The sequence below is a fragment of the Podarcis vaucheri genome, assembly GCF_965113315.1.
Source record: "Podarcis vaucheri genome assembly, chromosome: 7".
Lineage (NCBI taxonomy): Eukaryota > Metazoa > Chordata > Lepidosauria > Squamata > Lacertidae > Podarcis > Podarcis vaucheri.
In genome coordinates, this window is record NC_138765.1 from 51,807,128 (window position 1) to 51,824,788 (window position 17,661).

A 17,661-nucleotide genomic window follows, 5' to 3' on the forward strand; every position below is an offset into this window, starting at 1 on the left:
CAGCAAGCTGCAGGACACTGAGCCTGATGGGAGTTGTAGTTCAAAACAGCTGGAAGAGGACCAACTCTGGGAAGGCTGCCCGAAGGAGCCATCCCCGTGAGTGTTATCTGAGCCAAACACTCTGCATGGCCGTGTGCTCTCAGGTCCACACCTGGACATCCCCGCCAACTCCACCGACACGAGGATCCTCCTCCATGACGCGCAGCATCTCCACTGTGCAGGCTGGATCGAGGACTGTGTCAGAGTCACACACCTGCCAGGGAAAGAAAGACACCCTGTCAGGACACCCTTGTCTGTCCCTTCCCTTAAGGAATGTTCACACAAATGGGGGCTTCTTTTTGACAAATATTACACTGTTTGTATGGGGAGAGAAAGCGTACGTATGGACGTTTCTTTCAAGTGGAATGCACGCCCACCTCCTTCAGAACAATTTTGCATGTTGCCCTGGGGGACCCTGCTCCACACCTTCCCAGGGAGTAAAGCGCTCTTTTGTACTCTGGCATGTAGGGCGGAGGAGAACGGCAACTTTCCCAAAGCTCCAATGAGAGGTGAGCCAGGGGAGGAGAATGAGGAATGCACTCAGATCTCTGTGACTGTGAATATTGAGTGTGTGTATGTATACATATTTGTGTGTGTGTGTGTACATATAACACACACATAAACACTTTTGTACATACATACACATAGTATGTGTTTGTATAACTGATACAGTCATTGGAATATTGGTTCTCTTATGGTTAATCTCAGAATTTTATGTGAGTTTGCACTTAATGTATATTATCATTAGGCTGCATCACCCTGAGAAAGCAATTAATTAGTTTAACTAATGATAATAATAAATATATTAGTGTAAGTGAATGATAGAGAAGTGACACAAACTCTCCTGGACACTTCTTCATGTGAACACAGACCGAAAGTGGCAGAGAGGAGGATGTCACACCAGGCACAGACGAGAGAGGGAGCTGGTCTCCACTGCCAAACAGGCATTGTAAGGTCCCCAAGCAGGTGAAGGCAGAAGAATCACAGGGCATTTGTATCCAAGAGCATGTATGGTGAAGGGCTTTAGCTTAGTGGCAGAGCACCTGCTTTGCATACAGAAGGTTCAATCCCCAAGGGCATCTCCTGGTCCCCTACCTGAAACCCTGGACATGTATGATAATAGTGAACTAGATGGACCAGGGGTCTTGACTGTATAAGGTAGCGTCCTATACTGAGGGGGCAGCTGATACCTGTTCAGCAGCCATGCAGGCCAGAGAAGGGGGATCGGGCCCAGCTGAAGAATCCTGCATTTTTGGAGGACAGGGAAGCAGAACACAGAAGCAAATCCCAAAATGAGAGATGGGCATACCCTGCATCTGCCTCCTCTCTTATGCAAGGAGTCCAGAGCTGGTCTATTCTGACAGCAGAATGAAATGGAAGAATGGACTGCAACACTTTTCACCTCCAGGTCCTATTTTGAATGCCTCCATAAGTTAAAACCCCCTGTAAATGGAAAAGCAGAACACCTAACAAAGGGCTGAGGTACCACCTCTCTCCTTTGTCTGCCAGTTTTCTGCTTGCAAGGAGGTCCCCCAGAAGGTGCTGAAGGCACATTAGGCCATCACATTGCTGAAGTGATGCAGGTCTGGGGCTGGTCAGCACTTGGATAAGAGATTGTTTGGGAACCACGCTTGGGTTCCATAATGAAAGAAAGGGGGGTGTATATATGGAATATATCAATATATATATACCCTCAATTACATTCTGCCATCCCTTTCTGCTACACCTGCTGCTCAGAACTATAGTGCATGAGTGGAAGGGAGCAGAGGAGAAGCCTCCACTTACACCAGGGTGAAAGAAGAACTGTTTTCCTGCTGTCAGATTGGAGGCTGAGTTATGAGCTCAGGAGGAACACTGGAAGCTGCCTGGATCCATCTAGCTCAGCACTGCCTGCACTGATCAGCAGCAGCTTTCCGTGGTTTTAGACAGGGGTCTCTCCCAGCCCTACCTGGATATACTGGGAATTGAAGCTGGGGATTGAATCCACTGCTTTGCAACTCAATTGTGGCCTTTCCTTAAAAAAATAAATCAAGATTCCAGTCCTCAAGATTCTATACAAAGGGCTTAAGGAACTGGGGAAGCTGCCTTATGCCAAATTAGACCCATTTGTCCACCCAGCTCAATATTGTCTATAGTAGCTTTCCATCCTTCACAAGCTAGAAATGTCACTGGGGAGTGAACCCAGGACCTTCAGCATGCAAAACAGGTGCTCTACCACTCAGGATCATAGAAAACTATTTTATACTGAGTCAAACCATTGGTCCATCTTGCTCAGTATTGTCTCTACATTGACTGGCAGCGGCTCTCCAGGATTTCAGGCAGGGGGCTCTCTCCCACCCTCCCTGGAGATGCCAGGGATTGAACTTGGTACCTTGTGCATTCAAGGCGGATACTCTACCACTGAGCTACGGAGAAGCAACCAGCTGCTCCATATAGGGGCTGACTGCATGGGCATGTTCAGGCCCCAGAGTGTGAAGAAGCAGCTCATTGTAGCCCTGCTTCCCTCTTAAGCTCACAGCACCTATGTATCAGGGTGCAGGGAGACAGAGAATTGCCCAGACCCAAGTCTCTCTCCAAATCATTTTGCGTGTAGCTAATACTCCCCCCTCCCTTTTTCTGCTTTCTGACAAGTGCCTGGCTTGTGGGATGAGCATGAATGGGAAAACACAGAGAAGGAAGAGCAACAACAGGCTAGCAAGGGCAAGGAGCAGGGCTCCGCCCCCTGACACCCACCTGCACGTAGTCGACAGAGTCTCCAAGGGCACAGAAGGCCGTGTACATCACCTCGCGCTTCCCGCCCCACTTCTGCATGATGCAGGTATAGGTATTGTGCCGGACGAGGCTCTGGATGTGGCGCATGGCCCTGCGGCGGCCAGCCTCCGACTCGCCCTTCCCCCGGGCGTGGAAGTTGCTCTTCCACACGTAGCAGCCTGTCCGGTCGGAGCCCATCACCTCGTTGAAGATGTCCAGCATGTAAACATCGTCCTCCCCGTTGCCGTCCACCACCATGACGACCTTGAGGTTGGGGAAGGAGATGCGCTGGATGGAGCGCAGGCATTTGCGCAGGTAGTCTGGGTCCTCCTGGTAGGCCGCGATGCAGAGGGCCACCGAGGAGCGCAGCTTCAGGGGCCGGCCCTCCAGGCGCATCTGCCGGTGCTCCAGGAAGGCAAAGAGGCTCTGGATGAAGAGGTGGAGGCCCAGGATGGCACCATAGAGCCCAAAGGAGAGGTAGTGCTTCTCGGTGTGGATGAACTGGTAGCCCGTGACGTAGGCAGCGAGGATGCCCCCCAGCACCACCACGGCAAAGAGGCTGGTCCCCAAAACACGCAGGGCTGTGGAGAGCCTCACTGGCATCTGGAGAGGAGGCAGAGAGGCCCGGTTAGACTGTGGCCACAGCAACAGACACAAGAGCCCTCCCTGACTCCTTGGCGGCGGCAGCGGTGTCCCTTCAGAGGGTGTTGGACTCCAAATCCCATCAGCCCCAGCCAGCATGAGCAGTGGTGACCGGAGTTGAAGCCTAACAACTTCTGGAGGGGTGCCCATGATTTTCAGATCCTATTGCATTACAGCTCAGAGGAAGAACAGAGAAAGGCAAGGTGTCCTGTACAGAGTGGGGCTATTATTGACCCATCTAGTTCAGCGCTGTCAACTCTGTCTGGCAGTGGTTTTCCAGGGTTTGAGGCTAGGGGCACTCCCAGGTCCACATGGAGATGCTGCCAGGAGGTGAACCGGGGACCTTCTGTATGCAAAGCAGATGCTCTACCACAATGCTGCAGCATTTCTGCATTAGCACTATGGCCGACAGCCGGAGGTCACCTGACGGGTTGTGTTTTTACCCAGCCTTTAATCTGGCAGGATCCCAGGGCGGTTTACAATTAGTGCACTAAAAACAGCAATAAAAATAACTGTGGAACAATACTTCAAACAAAGGATGCAAATAGGCAATCAAACAAAACTATAGCACTGTAGGAAACAGACAGTTCTACTTTCAGCTGCTCTGGCTCAGGCATTTTCAGTTGCCCCCACCCCAGGACTGGATGAAAAGCTGTTGCAGTTGATGGCAGTGGCAGGAGAGCCACATCTGCCTGGCAAGTAAGTATTACACGCGCCCCCTCTGATACTCTGGATACAGCAGGGAGCCTGGGAGGTCTGTGGCCCGCTAGGTCTTCTTTGACTCCAACTCTCATCATCCCTAAGGCCGGGCCACGCTGGGTCCGCGGGCTGTTGGGAGTTGTAGTCCAGCAACATTTGGAGGGCGCCAGGAGCGCGGGGCTGCAGGAGAGCGCCGCTGTCGCTGCGCCTTCTTGCCACGGAACCTCACCAGCGATCGCCTCCGAGAACCTCGTGTCCGCAACTGCAAAGCGCGCCTGATCCTGCCCGGCTGTGCGCGCATGAGAGCAAGGAGGGCAAATGCACCCGGGGCGCCTCTGGTGTCCCGGTGAACTCGCAGCCCCATAAGTTTGGGCTGGGGGCGTACAGGGCGCAACCCCATAGCACCCTCTTTCCCCCATGCCGCCAAGCCTGGACTCCGCGGAAGCCCCTTATTCTTCCTCACCATGCATGCCCGGTCTTGGGGAAAGAGAGCGAAACGGTTCATTTGCATCGCCCAGTCTCCGTATGAGCGGAACCAGGCTGGCAGGAGGGGCAGACCCGGCACAGAGATGGGCTCTTCGCAACGGGCGGGCGGGATTTGGGGGGCGCCTCTACGGACAAAGGCAGAGAGGGCGGTGATGGTGGCCCTGAACCAAGCCTCGCAGAACGCAAGCCCGACGGAGCGGCGGAAAGCCCTGTAGGAGAGGCGGAGGCTCCCCGGAGCCCAGCTCAGCCCGAAGCGGGAAAGCAGATGAGAAAGCCTTGTCCCTGTCCAGGGCCAGCTTGAAAGGCTGAGACCTTGGTCTAGAGAAGTGTCCTCCTCCCCTCCCCAGGTTTAGCTTTGGAGCGAAGGCGAGCCCACCGCGGAGCATGTGCAGAGCGCTTTCCCCCTCCACCAGCCAGAACCAGCACATGCGGCTCCTGCGCCTCGAGGAATCGGGTGTGGCACGTGTCTTTGCCAAGGGCTGGACGGTCATCGCCCTCCCGCACCCCGACCAGGGACCTCGGACTCACCGTGCCGCGGCTTCCCCCCGGCCGCTCCCGCCTGCTCAGCTTGGCGCGGCGCTTTTGATGAGGAGGGAGGCGCCCAGCCCAACCCCATCCTCGACGGGGCGGGGGAGGAGCGCGCAAGGGGCAGAGCCAGGCTTGCCCCCCTCCCGAGGTACCACCCACGCGCCGCCGCCCCGCTCGAGCCCCGACGGAGCCCACGCCTGCCCCACTCAGAGGCAGCACAAGCGGAGTCAGGTCGGGACTGGAAGTTCGCAAAAGGAAAGGCAGAGTGGGGCTGGGGGCGAAGCCCCCAACTCTGGTCATGTCACGTCCAATGCCAAGGGTCGGTTGGGAGCCGGCTGGGGGAAGTGGGGGGCGGCGGCTCAAGACGGGGTGTGTGAAATGTATTGAAACAATCGTGAATACTTCCCCAAAAAGTCACCCCCATCCGCGCAGGCTGGAAGTTGGTATTGCCTTTGCTGTCCATACATCTGGAGAGATACCTCTTTGAAGAGCACACTAACGCAGAAGTTACTCCCCACCCCTAGCTCGCATGGGGCTTGTGCCCAGCATGTGGAGGTTCATTGCAGCCTAAAGACCAAAGCGGGGTGGGATCCTGCCCCTTTCCTCGTAGGACACTGCCAAGCCACCCTCTTTCTCAGCCTTCAACAGCCCTGTGCCCTCCAGGAGCTTTGAACTACAACTCCCATCAGTCCCAGCCAGTACCTGGCTGAGTCTGATGGGAGGTACAGTCCAAGACATCTGGAGGGCAGCAGCCTGGCGAAGGCAACAGTCAGGAGGATTGAAAGGTTCCTCCACATGCAGACTGACGGAGGCTCAGGTTCTTGCACACACACTTATTTTCCATGCAGGGACCTGAATAAAAGATGAGATTTCCACTGAGGCAACTCAGCTGCCCTTGCTGGTGGCCCCTGGCATCAGAGAAGCAGCACAGCAAGTCTGAGGACCAGGGAGAGGGGGGAAAGCCTCAAAACCAGAATCGTGGGGTACCCTAAAGATTTATTCAGGCAATAACCTTCCTGGCCTGAAATCCACTGCATCGGATTGTGTTGTTGTTTAGTCGTTTAGTCGTGCCCGACTCTTCGTGACCCCATGGACCAGAGCATGCCAGGCATCAGATTAGGTCCCAATAATTAGGAGCATCCTTTGTACATTGGATGAAACAGTCCACAAGAGCTCCTGCCATCCTAAATTTGTTAGCCTTTAAGGTGCCATAAAAGTCTCTTGTCAGTTTTGTTGCTAAAGACTTGCAGAGAGTCCTCTCCAGAAGGAGCTGCAACAAACAACTCCCATCACAGAGTACCCAGTCTTTTTTCTGCCAGTCAGTATTAGGGACTGCAACGTTTCATTGATTAATCAATTTAAAAAGCTTTTAATTCACTATGAAGCTGCCCTCAATAAATCAGGAAGCAGATTTATTTCAATATATATCATTTCCAATGCAAAGATTTGTAACAAGTGCAAGTGGCTAAGCACAATATTACAAGGTACATTCTCCCTTCTTCCTAACAGATGGAATGAATTTTCCTACAGCAGATCTGCTGTGAAACACGTACATCCATTGTCTAAAAACAAAGTAAGCCATTTGCTTTAAAATTATTTTTACTTACGCAAATTTAACCAACCAAATCCAAACAAGAAATCAACAAACAGTCCTACTCATTATACAAATGAGAATCACCTTTTTATCTGCTCTTTTTTCAGTGTCTCTGGCTGAGCAGAGTCAGAACATCTAAAAATATTAAGAAGAAGACTTAAGAACCCCCTTTATCACAAATATATTTTTCTACAGCCTCTTGACAAAGGATAGAGTTAGCAAAGATGTCATGAAAAACACCAACTTAGCTTAGGCTGTGTACACACTTCCATTTACTGTGCATCCAGTGCACCTCCACCCTGCTGATGTGGGAAGTGGTATATACACCAAGTTAGCCATAATCCATATCTATCCTGTTGTTTCTTAGGAAATACTGCATTCTGAGGCATTTCCCCCCAAACCACCTTCGATCCACATTGAGAAAAATAACAGCCTGGCTGCATTTCAAGTTGGTGATGTATACACAGCCTTAGATGGTTTAAAAGTGGGGAGATTAAGGGTACTGTGAGTAGCTAAAGGGAAGGATAAAGAGGGTGATGCTGTCAGTGGCTGCTAGAGAGGTGCTAAGAGGTCCCCATTTCCTACTTGTGAGCTTCCCATTGAAGCATCTGGTTGGCCACTGTGGAAAATGAGATGCTCAGATAGATGGGTGTTCTTAAGCATTTTTAGTTTTGGGTGATATCTATGATCGTTTTGTTCTTGTGTGAGAGAGTTGCTGTGAAGCCACTTATAGTGTGTGTGTGTGTGTGTGTGTGTGTGTGTGTGTGTGTACGCGCGCTGGGTTTGGCCTGCCAAACTTGATTGTGCGCACAATCCTGAATGAGGATAATAACTTTATCAAGAGTCTTTGTAGGCAAGAGCACAGATGAGAATTAAGGAATCACACACAAATCTATTTCTTAAGAGAATCTTGTCGTCACTTGCCTGTCACCTCAACACGCACACACACACGAATCTCACACCTCCTTGCCTTCAGATGCATGTGAAATATAATACCCTTCTTTTTTGTTCAGTTAAACTTAGCAAAAAGGGTTGGGTGTTTGCAGAGATTTCCAAGGAAATTACAATAATTAGAACATCAGTAACACCACAGTGGAAGGATTTTGTAGAAAAGAGAATTCCAAAATCCAATCAAGCAATGAAGTCCTTTATTAGAATTCTGATTTTTCCTAACGGCAAATAACCCTTTTACCCCAGGAAAGGCTAATCTGTTCCCCCGCTCCCAATATTGTTAGATTCCAATTCCAAACAGCCCCAGAAAACATGGCTAATAATCAGGGATGATGGGAGTCCAGTAACATCTGGAAGTCACAGAATAGCCACTTTGCTTAGTTTAGCTGCTGCATTAACTAACGCAGAATGGATTCCCCAAGGTGTGTCCAAGTTAAAGAGTTGGCTTAAGTGCACCCTTCATTAGCAATACCGTTGAGTGATCTTACAATCTTGTTCCCCTTGAGTTATTGTTCATGATACCCAAACATTCACTTCATAGCCAATTGTTACTGTTCAGATTATTCCTCTGCTGCTAATTTTAGCAACTTAATTTAGCCTTGTAAACAGCCACTATGCTGGCCACTGGTGGCAAGTGAATTACCTCCAGGCAAGGAATCTTTTGCAAACTGGATTTTCTCTCCCTCTTTCAGGTCAGGCTATCACATGTATATTTGGGAAGTCGATCTGCTGAACATACTTATGGACCAGCACAGCCTTTGCTAGCCTGGAGTTCTTCTGATGCTTTGAACTTCCCATTGACCTCAGCCAGCACACCTGAATGATGCTGAGGTTGATGGGAGTTGTAGTCCAAAACATATAAAGGGCCCAGGTTGGCAAGGGCTGCTTTAACATATAATGTAAGCGAAATGAGTACAACTGGCTACAAAATCACCTGCATTTAGAAACTGATTGGCAACTGTGGTAGACAGTGGAGGTAAAATAATCAGGTCTGCATCATGGGATCCAACCCACCTCAGGTGGGCACAGTGCTCAAATTAGAGGGGGTCTGTAGTGGCCATCACTCCCTTACCTTGAGTGATGTCTCACCCAGCTAGTCTCTTTAGAAGGCTCTTCAGGGAGGCAAGGGTGCAAGGAAGATTTGGTAAAAATTATGGGGAAGCAGGAGAGCGAGATTATGGATTTAATTCAGCTCTCCTCTCATCTTTCCCCAAATAACTGAAATACTGTGTGGGTAGCATTCACTTTGATCCCTGACAGGTGCACCTGAGTCCTGCATCCATGATTTTCTGACAACAAACAAAAAGGTTTATTTGGGTCCTGAACTGAAGAGGGAAGGAAAGTCATAGAGATGCACTATTTTGCCAGGGCCTCTTCAAAAACATGTAAAAACTGAGAGAGATGAAAGTGTGTGTGTTTATTCCTAGAAGAAATTTGCCCAGAGAATTCTGTAGTCAGCAAATGGCCGGTGGCCCAGGTACCTTTGTGAATTCCTTGAACTCAAAAATCCAGTTGTCAAGATAAACTGGCATGCAAGACTTTAGGACAGAGGTTTTCATGTTGTTCACTTTTTAGACATGCTTTATTTCGTGACACAGTAATTCACTTTTAATAGCAAACTGGAGGTTAAACTAACCCCTTTCCCAGCCCCAGGAGGAGCGCGGGGAGTGTTTGCATGACACACCTACACACTGCAGCTGACACACTAACATGTTGCAACACACAGTTTGGAAAGCTCTGCTTTAGGATTTCTTCATATACTATACCACAAGCCTATCAACTGCAGAACTTAAGAGTTGACCTGCCTGCTTAGTACCCTCACAGCTTCCCCGCATCCACACACACATACACGTGCCAGAGATTAGCTCAACATTAATGACCCTGTTATTCTTACAAAAACTTACAAAAACTACTGTAAAACAACTAACAAGCCTTACTTGGTGCATATTCAGGGAACTACCATTACTTAATCCCTTCCTAAAACCATGGAGCTGGAAAAATAACAAAAGATCACCTAACTGCATCGGATAACCCCCCTCCATTCATCTTCATATTCACAAATATGCACACACTGCAGAATCTGGACTGTGCAACTCTGATCACTAGAGGGACATACACAAGGCAGGGGGATGCTGGCAAATTTCAGCTAGCTCAAATCAAGGCACACACTTCATGGGAAAGTACAGACCTGATCCCCCATTTCCAAAGTCACTAGGCAACCTGAGCTTGGGATCACAGGTTCCTAGCCCTGAATACAGAGATCCCTGAAGCCATATGCAGGAGCAAAATCCTAGCCACCATGTCATTAAAAAAAGCATGAATGGGTCACAACTCCACACCACCCAACATGCTGTACCTGCCTTGACTGTCCCTAATGCTTCAGAAAGGTAGGTCTATGAGGGGACCTCTGAATCTTACACAAGGGGAAAGATTCCACCGCAACTAACCCCAGTTCACTGGTTCACTCTATGATAGGCCCAGCTGAAGCACCAGAACAGAAAATTTAGGATACCTTGAGCAATTTTCTCCACCTCTGCTTTGACCTCCATCTGGCTTTTGGTCTCTCAACAGGCCCAGGAAGGTTTTTCAACTCTGGTGGTTTATGGTCTCCTAACCCCTTCCTAACCCCCCCCCCCCAAGTCCAGGCACACACACAAAAAGAAAGTAAAATAGGTTTTAAAAACTCACAGTTAGGAAATGGCTGACCTGGCTTCTAAAGCTCTTGGTGTAAAATGCCAGAGAGGTGGAAGCTCCCTGGTCTGGTCCTGCCCCAGAAAGCCTGTGTCTGGGAGGGGAACATGAGGCAAGGGGTGGGCACTGCCAGGGGCTGAGGAACATCAGATGGGAGGGGGCAAACTGCAGGGCTTTCAGGAGAGAGGCCAGAGCTGAGCCTTGCCTCGCTCTCAGCGATCTCTTTAGACCCCACAGCTGTGCCCACAAGCAAAAGCAAACACAGGGCAAGTCCCATGACTTTCCCCCAAAGAATCCTGGGAGTGATTTTTAAGTTTTGCAAGGGTGCTTCTCAAGAGGCCTCCAAATCTCTTTGCAGCACAAAACCCTCTTGGACCTTCAGCTTCCTTGGGCGAGGCTGGTTGGAAAAGTAGGCCTGTCCTTCATTTCCTTTCCCTTGCCAAGCCTCACAAGCATCCCTTTCAATACCTTCCACCATCCAAAGCAAGTGTTATTTTTTAAATAGGGGGCCTTTGAGAGGCTGACAGTTTGAGGAGCTACTTTCCCCCCTGGGCCTTCCTAATCCCCCGTCTCCCCATTGCTCATCTAGGCCTTTCCTTGGCCCTCCACACAGTCTCAGTGAACTTGTCTATTTTTTTTTTTTAAGATATTTTTTATTGCATTTTTCCAGATAGAAATAAACAGCTCAGAAGAAAATAACAATAAAAAAGAAAAAGAAGAAAGAAAGAAAAGAACAGACCATTTCCAAATCTTTTTTCAATCCACCAGCGGACTTCCCCACGTCTCCCGCACAGTGCATTCTCAACAATAAATTTGACAGCAAATTATAACCTTATTTCGTGTGTTTCTTTTGTACCTTCAAATACATTTTAAGTTTAAATTACTTATTATCCAAATTACTCGATAAATTCATATTTTATCCTTTTTTAAACCTTTAAACATTGATTTTTTCATTATTATTATCTAATTTCATATATATTCCACTCTCATTGCTGGGGCTAACCTTCCGGATCGTGCAAACTCCTATAGTTCATATAACTTATAAAATTTTTGCAAATAGTCCTTGAATTTTTTCCAGTCCTCCTCCATTGCCTCTTCTCCCAGATCTCGGATCCTGACAGTCATCTCGGCCAATTCCATGTAGTCCATCAATTGCGTTTGCCACTCTTCCAGTGTAGGCAAATCTTGAGTCTTCCAGTGTTTAGCAATAAGAATTCTTGCTGCAGTGGTTGCATACATAAAAAACGTTCTGTCCTTCTTTAACACCTTTTGGCCCACAATGCCCAAGAGGAAGGCCTCCGGTTTCTTGGTAAAGGTGTACTTAAACACCTTTTTTAACTCATTGTAGATCATTTCCCAGAAGGCCTTCACTCTTGGACAAGTCCACCAAAGGTGAAAGAATGTCCCTTCAGCCTCCTTGCACTTCCAACATTTATTATCAGACATCAGTGAACTTGTCTAAACAGCGAGCCATTTAGGTTCAAAAGTAACAAAAGTTTGAAAAGGCCTTCTGATCCCAAAAGTTACAAATAATGCCCATAAGCCTTCTTTAGGCCTTCTGGTTTACTGTGGAGCCACAACACGCAACTTGGTTGCTCAGAAGCACCCAGTTGATGCTATCCCACCCTAACAGACACAATTGTTCCACAGGCACCCTGCAACCCACTAGCCAGTCAGCTAGTGAAATGATTTATGTGTTGTTAAAAACAGCGCAAGAGGCTTACAATTGTTATGCTGCTTTCCCTTACAGCCACCCCATAAGATCACTGTGATGCCCATTTTACAGATGAACAAGCAAGTCCCACCAGATGACAGTTTGCTCAATGAGCCCATGGAAGAGCCAGGCATCCAGATCCATTTCTTCCCTGCCTGCTCGCGCTGCCTCCCACTTGTCATTCAGAGACAGTCTCAAAAAGACGCTGTAAGGGGATCCTCCATTTACAGGACCACACTTTATGCAAAAGGATTAATACAAGCTCACTTGCACCTTTTCAGGAACTGAAGGCAGTGCCTGGGGCTGAGTTTCAGTGTGTGCCACCCTGGATCCAGCAGAGGCACTCAGAGAGCACCCAAAGGGTCAAGCGCACAATGGCCAGGAGCGATACTGCGAAAGGGGTCCCTTTGGGGGACACCCTCAGCAAAAACGACACTTATAAGAGGGTCCCTTTCGGCATGCCGCAGCCGCAAGACACACCCCCTTGGCCCCCTCCCACAAGTTGCCGGGGTCCAGTATCTAAAGGACAATGAGGGAGCAGAGAAAGGACTGCTGTGAGCTTAAGGTTTCCTCTCCTCTTTGCTAGACCAGCTGCAGCAGGAGTTGCCCCATGGCAAACCACAGGTGCCTGGCCGAGGCTGGAGCAGGGACAAGAGTGCCCGTTGGGGACCACAGGCAAGCTGCACACCCTCCGCCCAGGACCGTATCAGCAGGTGCTGCCTTTCAAACCCACTCCATTGTGGAACCGCCAGCATTGCAACATCTTACCTTTCGATGCAAAGGCAGCTCCCAGGCACGGCTTCTCGCTCAGGGTTCTGTGCCTCTTCGGGAGAAGGGGGAAAAAACCCTGCTTTTCCAAGGTAGAGAAGCAGCTTCCCACCCCCTCCTGCACAGGAATCGCCTTGTTTGCAGAGGCGGAATTGCAGCCAAGAAGAAAAGAGACTTTTCATTCAATAACCTTTGGCTGGAGCAAGCGTGGATGGGCGGAGGAGCCAGAGCCCAGGCAAAATCATCCCAGGGCAGGAAGGTACCAAAAAAGAAAGGGGAAAAAACCCAAACAGTCAACCTTCTACCTAGGCAAGGCTGAACCCTTTAAGGGACTCCAGGGACTGCAGCCCCCTGCTCTGGGACAGAGAAGGGCACAGAAACCGCCTACCCCAGGGAGTGGAACCTGCAGCAACCCGGCACTCCCCCTGCAAGGACAATGACAGTTTCTGAGCTGCTGCTCCCCCCCCCGCCCCCCTTTCCTCCAACGCACAGACTGTATAGCTATTCCTGGAGTCTATAAAAACCATCTCTCTAAACACCCCCTGGCTGTAGAAATAGCTTCGCCAGGGTTGCTATTCTCAGGGACGGCTTTCCTTGCGTGATCCAGGAACTTGGGAAGAACAATTGTCTTCAGTTCGCTTTCCCCCACCCCCCTTTCTCTTTCGCTCCTTTTTTTTTTGTGTTAGCCATCAGCTGCTGGTCCTTCTCCCTGGAACTCATTATTCTGCAGTGTGCTGGTTCCTCGCAGGCTGCGGAAGAGTCACATAACAACTGCCAGCAGAAGTGCTGGTGGCACAACCTGAGCTCCCAGCATATCCATGACACCCCATAGAAAGCAATCTCTTTACCTGAAGCTATGGTAGGATCTTGGCAGCAAAGCAGACAGATTTCACCCCTCTGTGCTTGCTCCCCCAACCCAGCACTGGTGTCTGTGGGTCTTTAGAGCACCCCTTCCTTCCTGATGGACACCTGCTGGATGTTAGCACACACTCCATTCATAGACTGCTTGAGGGGTCACCTGGGGACAAGCACTCTCCAGTGGGACTTGCAGAGGAGAAAAAGGAAGGGGCTGAGAGCAGGGGCTCAGGGATTGGGCCGCTCCTTACAGGGAAATTGATGCTGGTTCTTCGGAAGCCAGGAGTGGGGAGACGAAGGCAGGGCAGCACTATAGTAGGCATTGGTACCATTATGCCCCAAAGAAGCAACCCTTCACCTGGTTTCTTCTCTATAATCCTGGAGCAGGAAAACTGTGCACCTCCTTGCCACAAATATTGCTGGACTGCAATGTCCAACAGCCCAAGCCAGCGTGGTCAATGGCAAGCGATGTTGAGGGGCCAGGGATGGTGTGGACTGATGCTCCTCACTCAGTCCTGTCCTAAACTCTGTTCAGGGCCAAGGAAAACACAACAGAACCACTGCAGGATCAGCTTCAGTCGGTGAATCCAACACAGAATCATAGAATTGTAGAGTTGGAAATGATCCCAAAGGTCATCTATGCAGTAATAGTTTGGGGGAGTGGATTATGAACATTCTGATACTGGCCTCAAAGTGTTATTTTATCCCTCTTTCACAGGCCATACTCTCTCCATTTCAAGTGGCCCATGCCAGGTATTCCCCATGCCCTTTAGCTTGGCCTTTTAATCCTCATTCCTAACAAGAGTGGAACTTAAGTACAGTGGTGCCCCGCAAGACGAATGCCTCGCAATACAAAAAAACTCGCTAGACGAAAGTTTTTTCCGTTCGCGATTTGCCTCGCAAGACTAATTTCCCCTATGGGCTTGCTTCGCAAGACGAAAATGTCTCGCGACTTTTTTTCTTTGACTAAAAACAAAGACATGTTTTGTTTATAAAGTTAATTTATTTTCCCTTAAATTTTTGAACTGCTCTTTACAGTATGTGTGACTTTAAAGAGCAGTTAATAAACTGTTGTTGTACCAAATTTGGCTTTGTTTGGACTTTTTTTGACCATAGGAACGCATTAATTGATTTTCAATGCATTCCTATGGGATTTCGTGCTTCGCAAGACGAAAAATTCGCTAGACGACAAAAATTGCGGAACGAATTAATTTCGTCTTGCGGGGCACCACTGTACATTCAACTTTATTTGCCTGTGTTATTTCCTTCCTTCCTCTTTTCTCCATTGCATGCCCCAGACTGCAAGCTTTTTGCCTATGTGTCTGTGTGAGGTGAAGATGGGAAGTATTTGGCATTCCAGATGTTGTTGGGACTATAACATCCATAATCGCTGGCTATGCTGGCTGGGGACAATGTGACTTCAGGAACATCTGGGGGGGGGCACAGGTTAGCAATCCCTGGTGAAAGGCTCCATGCCCACAGATTATACACTATTCATGCAGCTGCTACTACTCCATATGAGTGTCAGGATTAGTCAAGAGTGAAGAAGCATTTCAATGCATCAGCAAAGTTTCCAACACACAACAGGGTGTTTCAATGAAAGTAATTTGCATGGTGTGAGCGTTTCCAGGTTGTCAAGAATGCAATTGCAGAAGTCAACGTTGTTGCATAAGATGACTAGAAGAAGTGTTTCCCTTTAATGCTCTGTGGCACCTTTTTTACTCTAGTTCTCAAGAAAAGGGTTGGAGTGGTGAAAGGCCTGGCCCAGCAGCTGCCATTCCATACCTTCCTTTTATTGTATTGTGTACAGAAAAGGTGGACATATTGGATTTTGCCTTGACTGACTCTTTTTGTTGTTAAAGCTAAGCTATGAGGCTGCACTAGGTGAAGATTTTGGGGAGGACTAATCAGACAGCCAACATAGCAGTGGCCTTGAGTGTCCCTTTCTAGCCACCACAGAAGGGATGGCTGAGGACTGTTCAAGTTCCACCATGCCATTCTGAAGTGTGAACTTGTTCCCCTCCCCCTGTTATTTCTTTAAAATACAATTTTTACAGAATTTCCAAAGTACAATTAGGTCTAAACTTGTTGAGCTGACTTCCTATAACTGAGTCATGCAGGATTTAAAAAAAAAAGAAATCTAGACAAACTTTCCTCTGCTTCATTTACAGTCCAAAACAAAAAGCAAAAAGCAGAATGGAATGCCCCAGTCAAGGGCCTGTGAAGGACGGGACCACACTTCAGCTTCATTTCATGCAAACAAGAAACATCCCATAAAAAGCAAGGAAGAGGCAGGAGTTCACGTAGGGCCAGCTGGTGACTTCACAGCCAAGGACTCTGGGATTCATGATCATAGCTACTCCTCTTATACCTGCTCTAAATTTGACTCCCTCTCCAGTGGCGTAGTGTGGGGGGTGCCAGGGGTGCCAGCCGCACTGGGCGCAACTTCTGGGGGGGCGCGCTCGCTGCCTCCGGAGTCGCCGAAGAGCCTCGGGCGCAGGCTGTAGCTGGCAGCGGCTCTCAGCACTCGCCGCGGTCCCCGCGCGTCAGGGCCACGGAGGGCGCGCCAGGCAGCCCCTCCTCACCGACGGGCAGCGTTCGCCTGCGGGGCTCGGCCAGCGCACTGGGCTGGCCGCGTGGAGTCGCCGAGGAGCCGCCGCCGCCTGCCATGCCGCCCTGGCTGCTTCAACCGCGTCCAACAGCCGGCTTGAGGCTCCTTCCGGCCGGGTCTCCCGACGGGGCGCTGTGGGCGGAGGCTCCGGCACCAAGCGCCACGCCACCCAGGCTCGGGTCGCTGTCTGGACGCGCGCAGCCCGCCAAACGCGCCATCGGCGGCGCTCTAGTGCCTACGCGCCAAGACCGCCCACCCGCCCCGACGGGGCCCCCCCACCCGCGCCGGAGGCCGGCCGACGCACTGGCCCCAGAGCCGCCCCCTCCCCGCGCCAGAAAGAAGCCCCCTCCCCGCGCCAGAAATAAGCCTCATCGGGACTAGCCTGGCCGGGGAGGGAGACTGAGAAGGCTGCGCCGCGACGCCCAAAGACGCGCATCTTGGCGTATTAATGACCATGGTTAGGTGTTAGGGGGCGCAAATTACTTGCCTTGCCCCGGGTTAGGGGGCGCAAATTACTTGCCTTGCCCCGGATGCTGATAACCCACGCTACGCCGCTGTCCCTCTCCACTGGACACCATCTGCTACCAGCCAGGTGGGGTATCTGAACCCTGGTCTATGAAGGCATGCACACTTTCCACACAAGAAAGTTTTCCCCTATGAAATTTATTGCATTCTCTGATCCCAGCAGCAGCCCCAAGACAGTGCTTCCCTCCTAAGGGACACCCTTGAATAAGTGTCAAATTTCTGCAAAATCTGCCCATGGGAGCAATGTTCTAGGCAGGCAATGGTCCAGTCTGCTCTCAGGAGCCACAGCTAAAGGACCAGCCACTCCCTCATTGCAGACTAGCACTTCTGAGGCCACAGGGGTTCAAGAGCCCAGCTGCTCGGCTCCCCAACCCCACTTCCCTGAGAGACCCTGGTACAGTTCTGAAGTTGTGCCACACAGTAGCAGGAGTCCTCTGATCCACTGGCACTTGTGCTTCCCTAAGGAAGGACCTCAATCTTTTTCTCAAGAGTCTGACGGGGAAACAGGAGCTCCCTCATGATGCCATCCAGCTCCTCCAAGGCCAGCTGTGCGTGAAGTACAGTGACCTCATCTTGTTCGCAGCGCACCACAAACTTCAGCAGGTGGTAGAGTTCCAGCAGGGCATCCTGGAGAACCTGGGGAGGGGGCAGGGGAAGAGGAAAGAGAAAGTTGAATCAGGGTTGAGTGTGTGGGAGTGAACTATTTGGATCCCTAGTGCCTATAATGCACAGGCAGAGTATGGGAGAGTGTTCTTTCTGAGCACCAAACAAAGGCCAGACTGGCCTCTGCTTTGTCTTGCAATGCTT

General features: G+C 50.0%; 2 protein-coding genes and 1 long non-coding RNA gene across 9 annotated transcripts in view; 1 reads left to right on the forward strand and 2 right to left on the reverse strand.

Annotated features, from left to right (window-relative positions):
- HAS3 (hyaluronan synthase 3) overlaps nucleotides 1-13,720 on the reverse strand; it is a 19,562-nt gene extending 5,842 nt beyond the window's left edge. The window contains exons 1-4 of one of the 5 annotated variants that reach the window (XM_082229327.1): nucleotides 11,826-12,348; nucleotides 10,379-10,995; nucleotides 2,773-3,393; nucleotides 152-253 (exon numbers count right to left, since the gene is read on the reverse strand). In XM_082229327.1, the coding sequence (XP_082085453.1) occupies nucleotides 152-253; nucleotides 2,773-3,393; nucleotides 10,379-10,528 (873 nt within the window). In that variant the 5' untranslated portion in view covers nucleotides 10,529-10,995; nucleotides 11,826-12,348. Of the gene's footprint in view, nucleotides 1-151; nucleotides 254-2,772; nucleotides 3,394-5,145; nucleotides 5,230-10,202; nucleotides 10,274-10,378; nucleotides 10,996-11,825; nucleotides 12,349-12,368 lie in introns of those variants that run through there. The other 4 variants (XM_082229330.1, XM_082229329.1, XM_082229331.1 and 1 more) reach the window with 4 other exon arrangements.
- Nucleotides 6,106-15,984, forward strand: LOC309535908. The gene is made up of 3 exons (XR_014221428.1): nucleotides 6,106-6,190; nucleotides 6,266-6,718; nucleotides 15,890-15,984. It is a non-coding gene; the product is annotated as an uncharacterized lncRNA (long non-coding RNA).
- A 988-nt stretch (nucleotides 15,985-16,972) lies between these two features.
- TANGO6 (transport and golgi organization 6 homolog) overlaps nucleotides 16,973-17,661 on the reverse strand; it is a 59,475-nt gene continuing 58,786 nt past the window's right edge. For all 3 annotated transcript variants that reach the window (XM_082229287.1, XM_082229286.1, XM_082229285.1), the window contains one exon: nucleotides 16,973-17,490. In XM_082229287.1, the coding sequence (XP_082085413.1) occupies nucleotides 17,314-17,490 (177 nt within the window). In that variant the 3' untranslated portion in view covers nucleotides 16,973-17,313. The remainder of the gene's footprint in view (nucleotides 17,491-17,661) is intronic.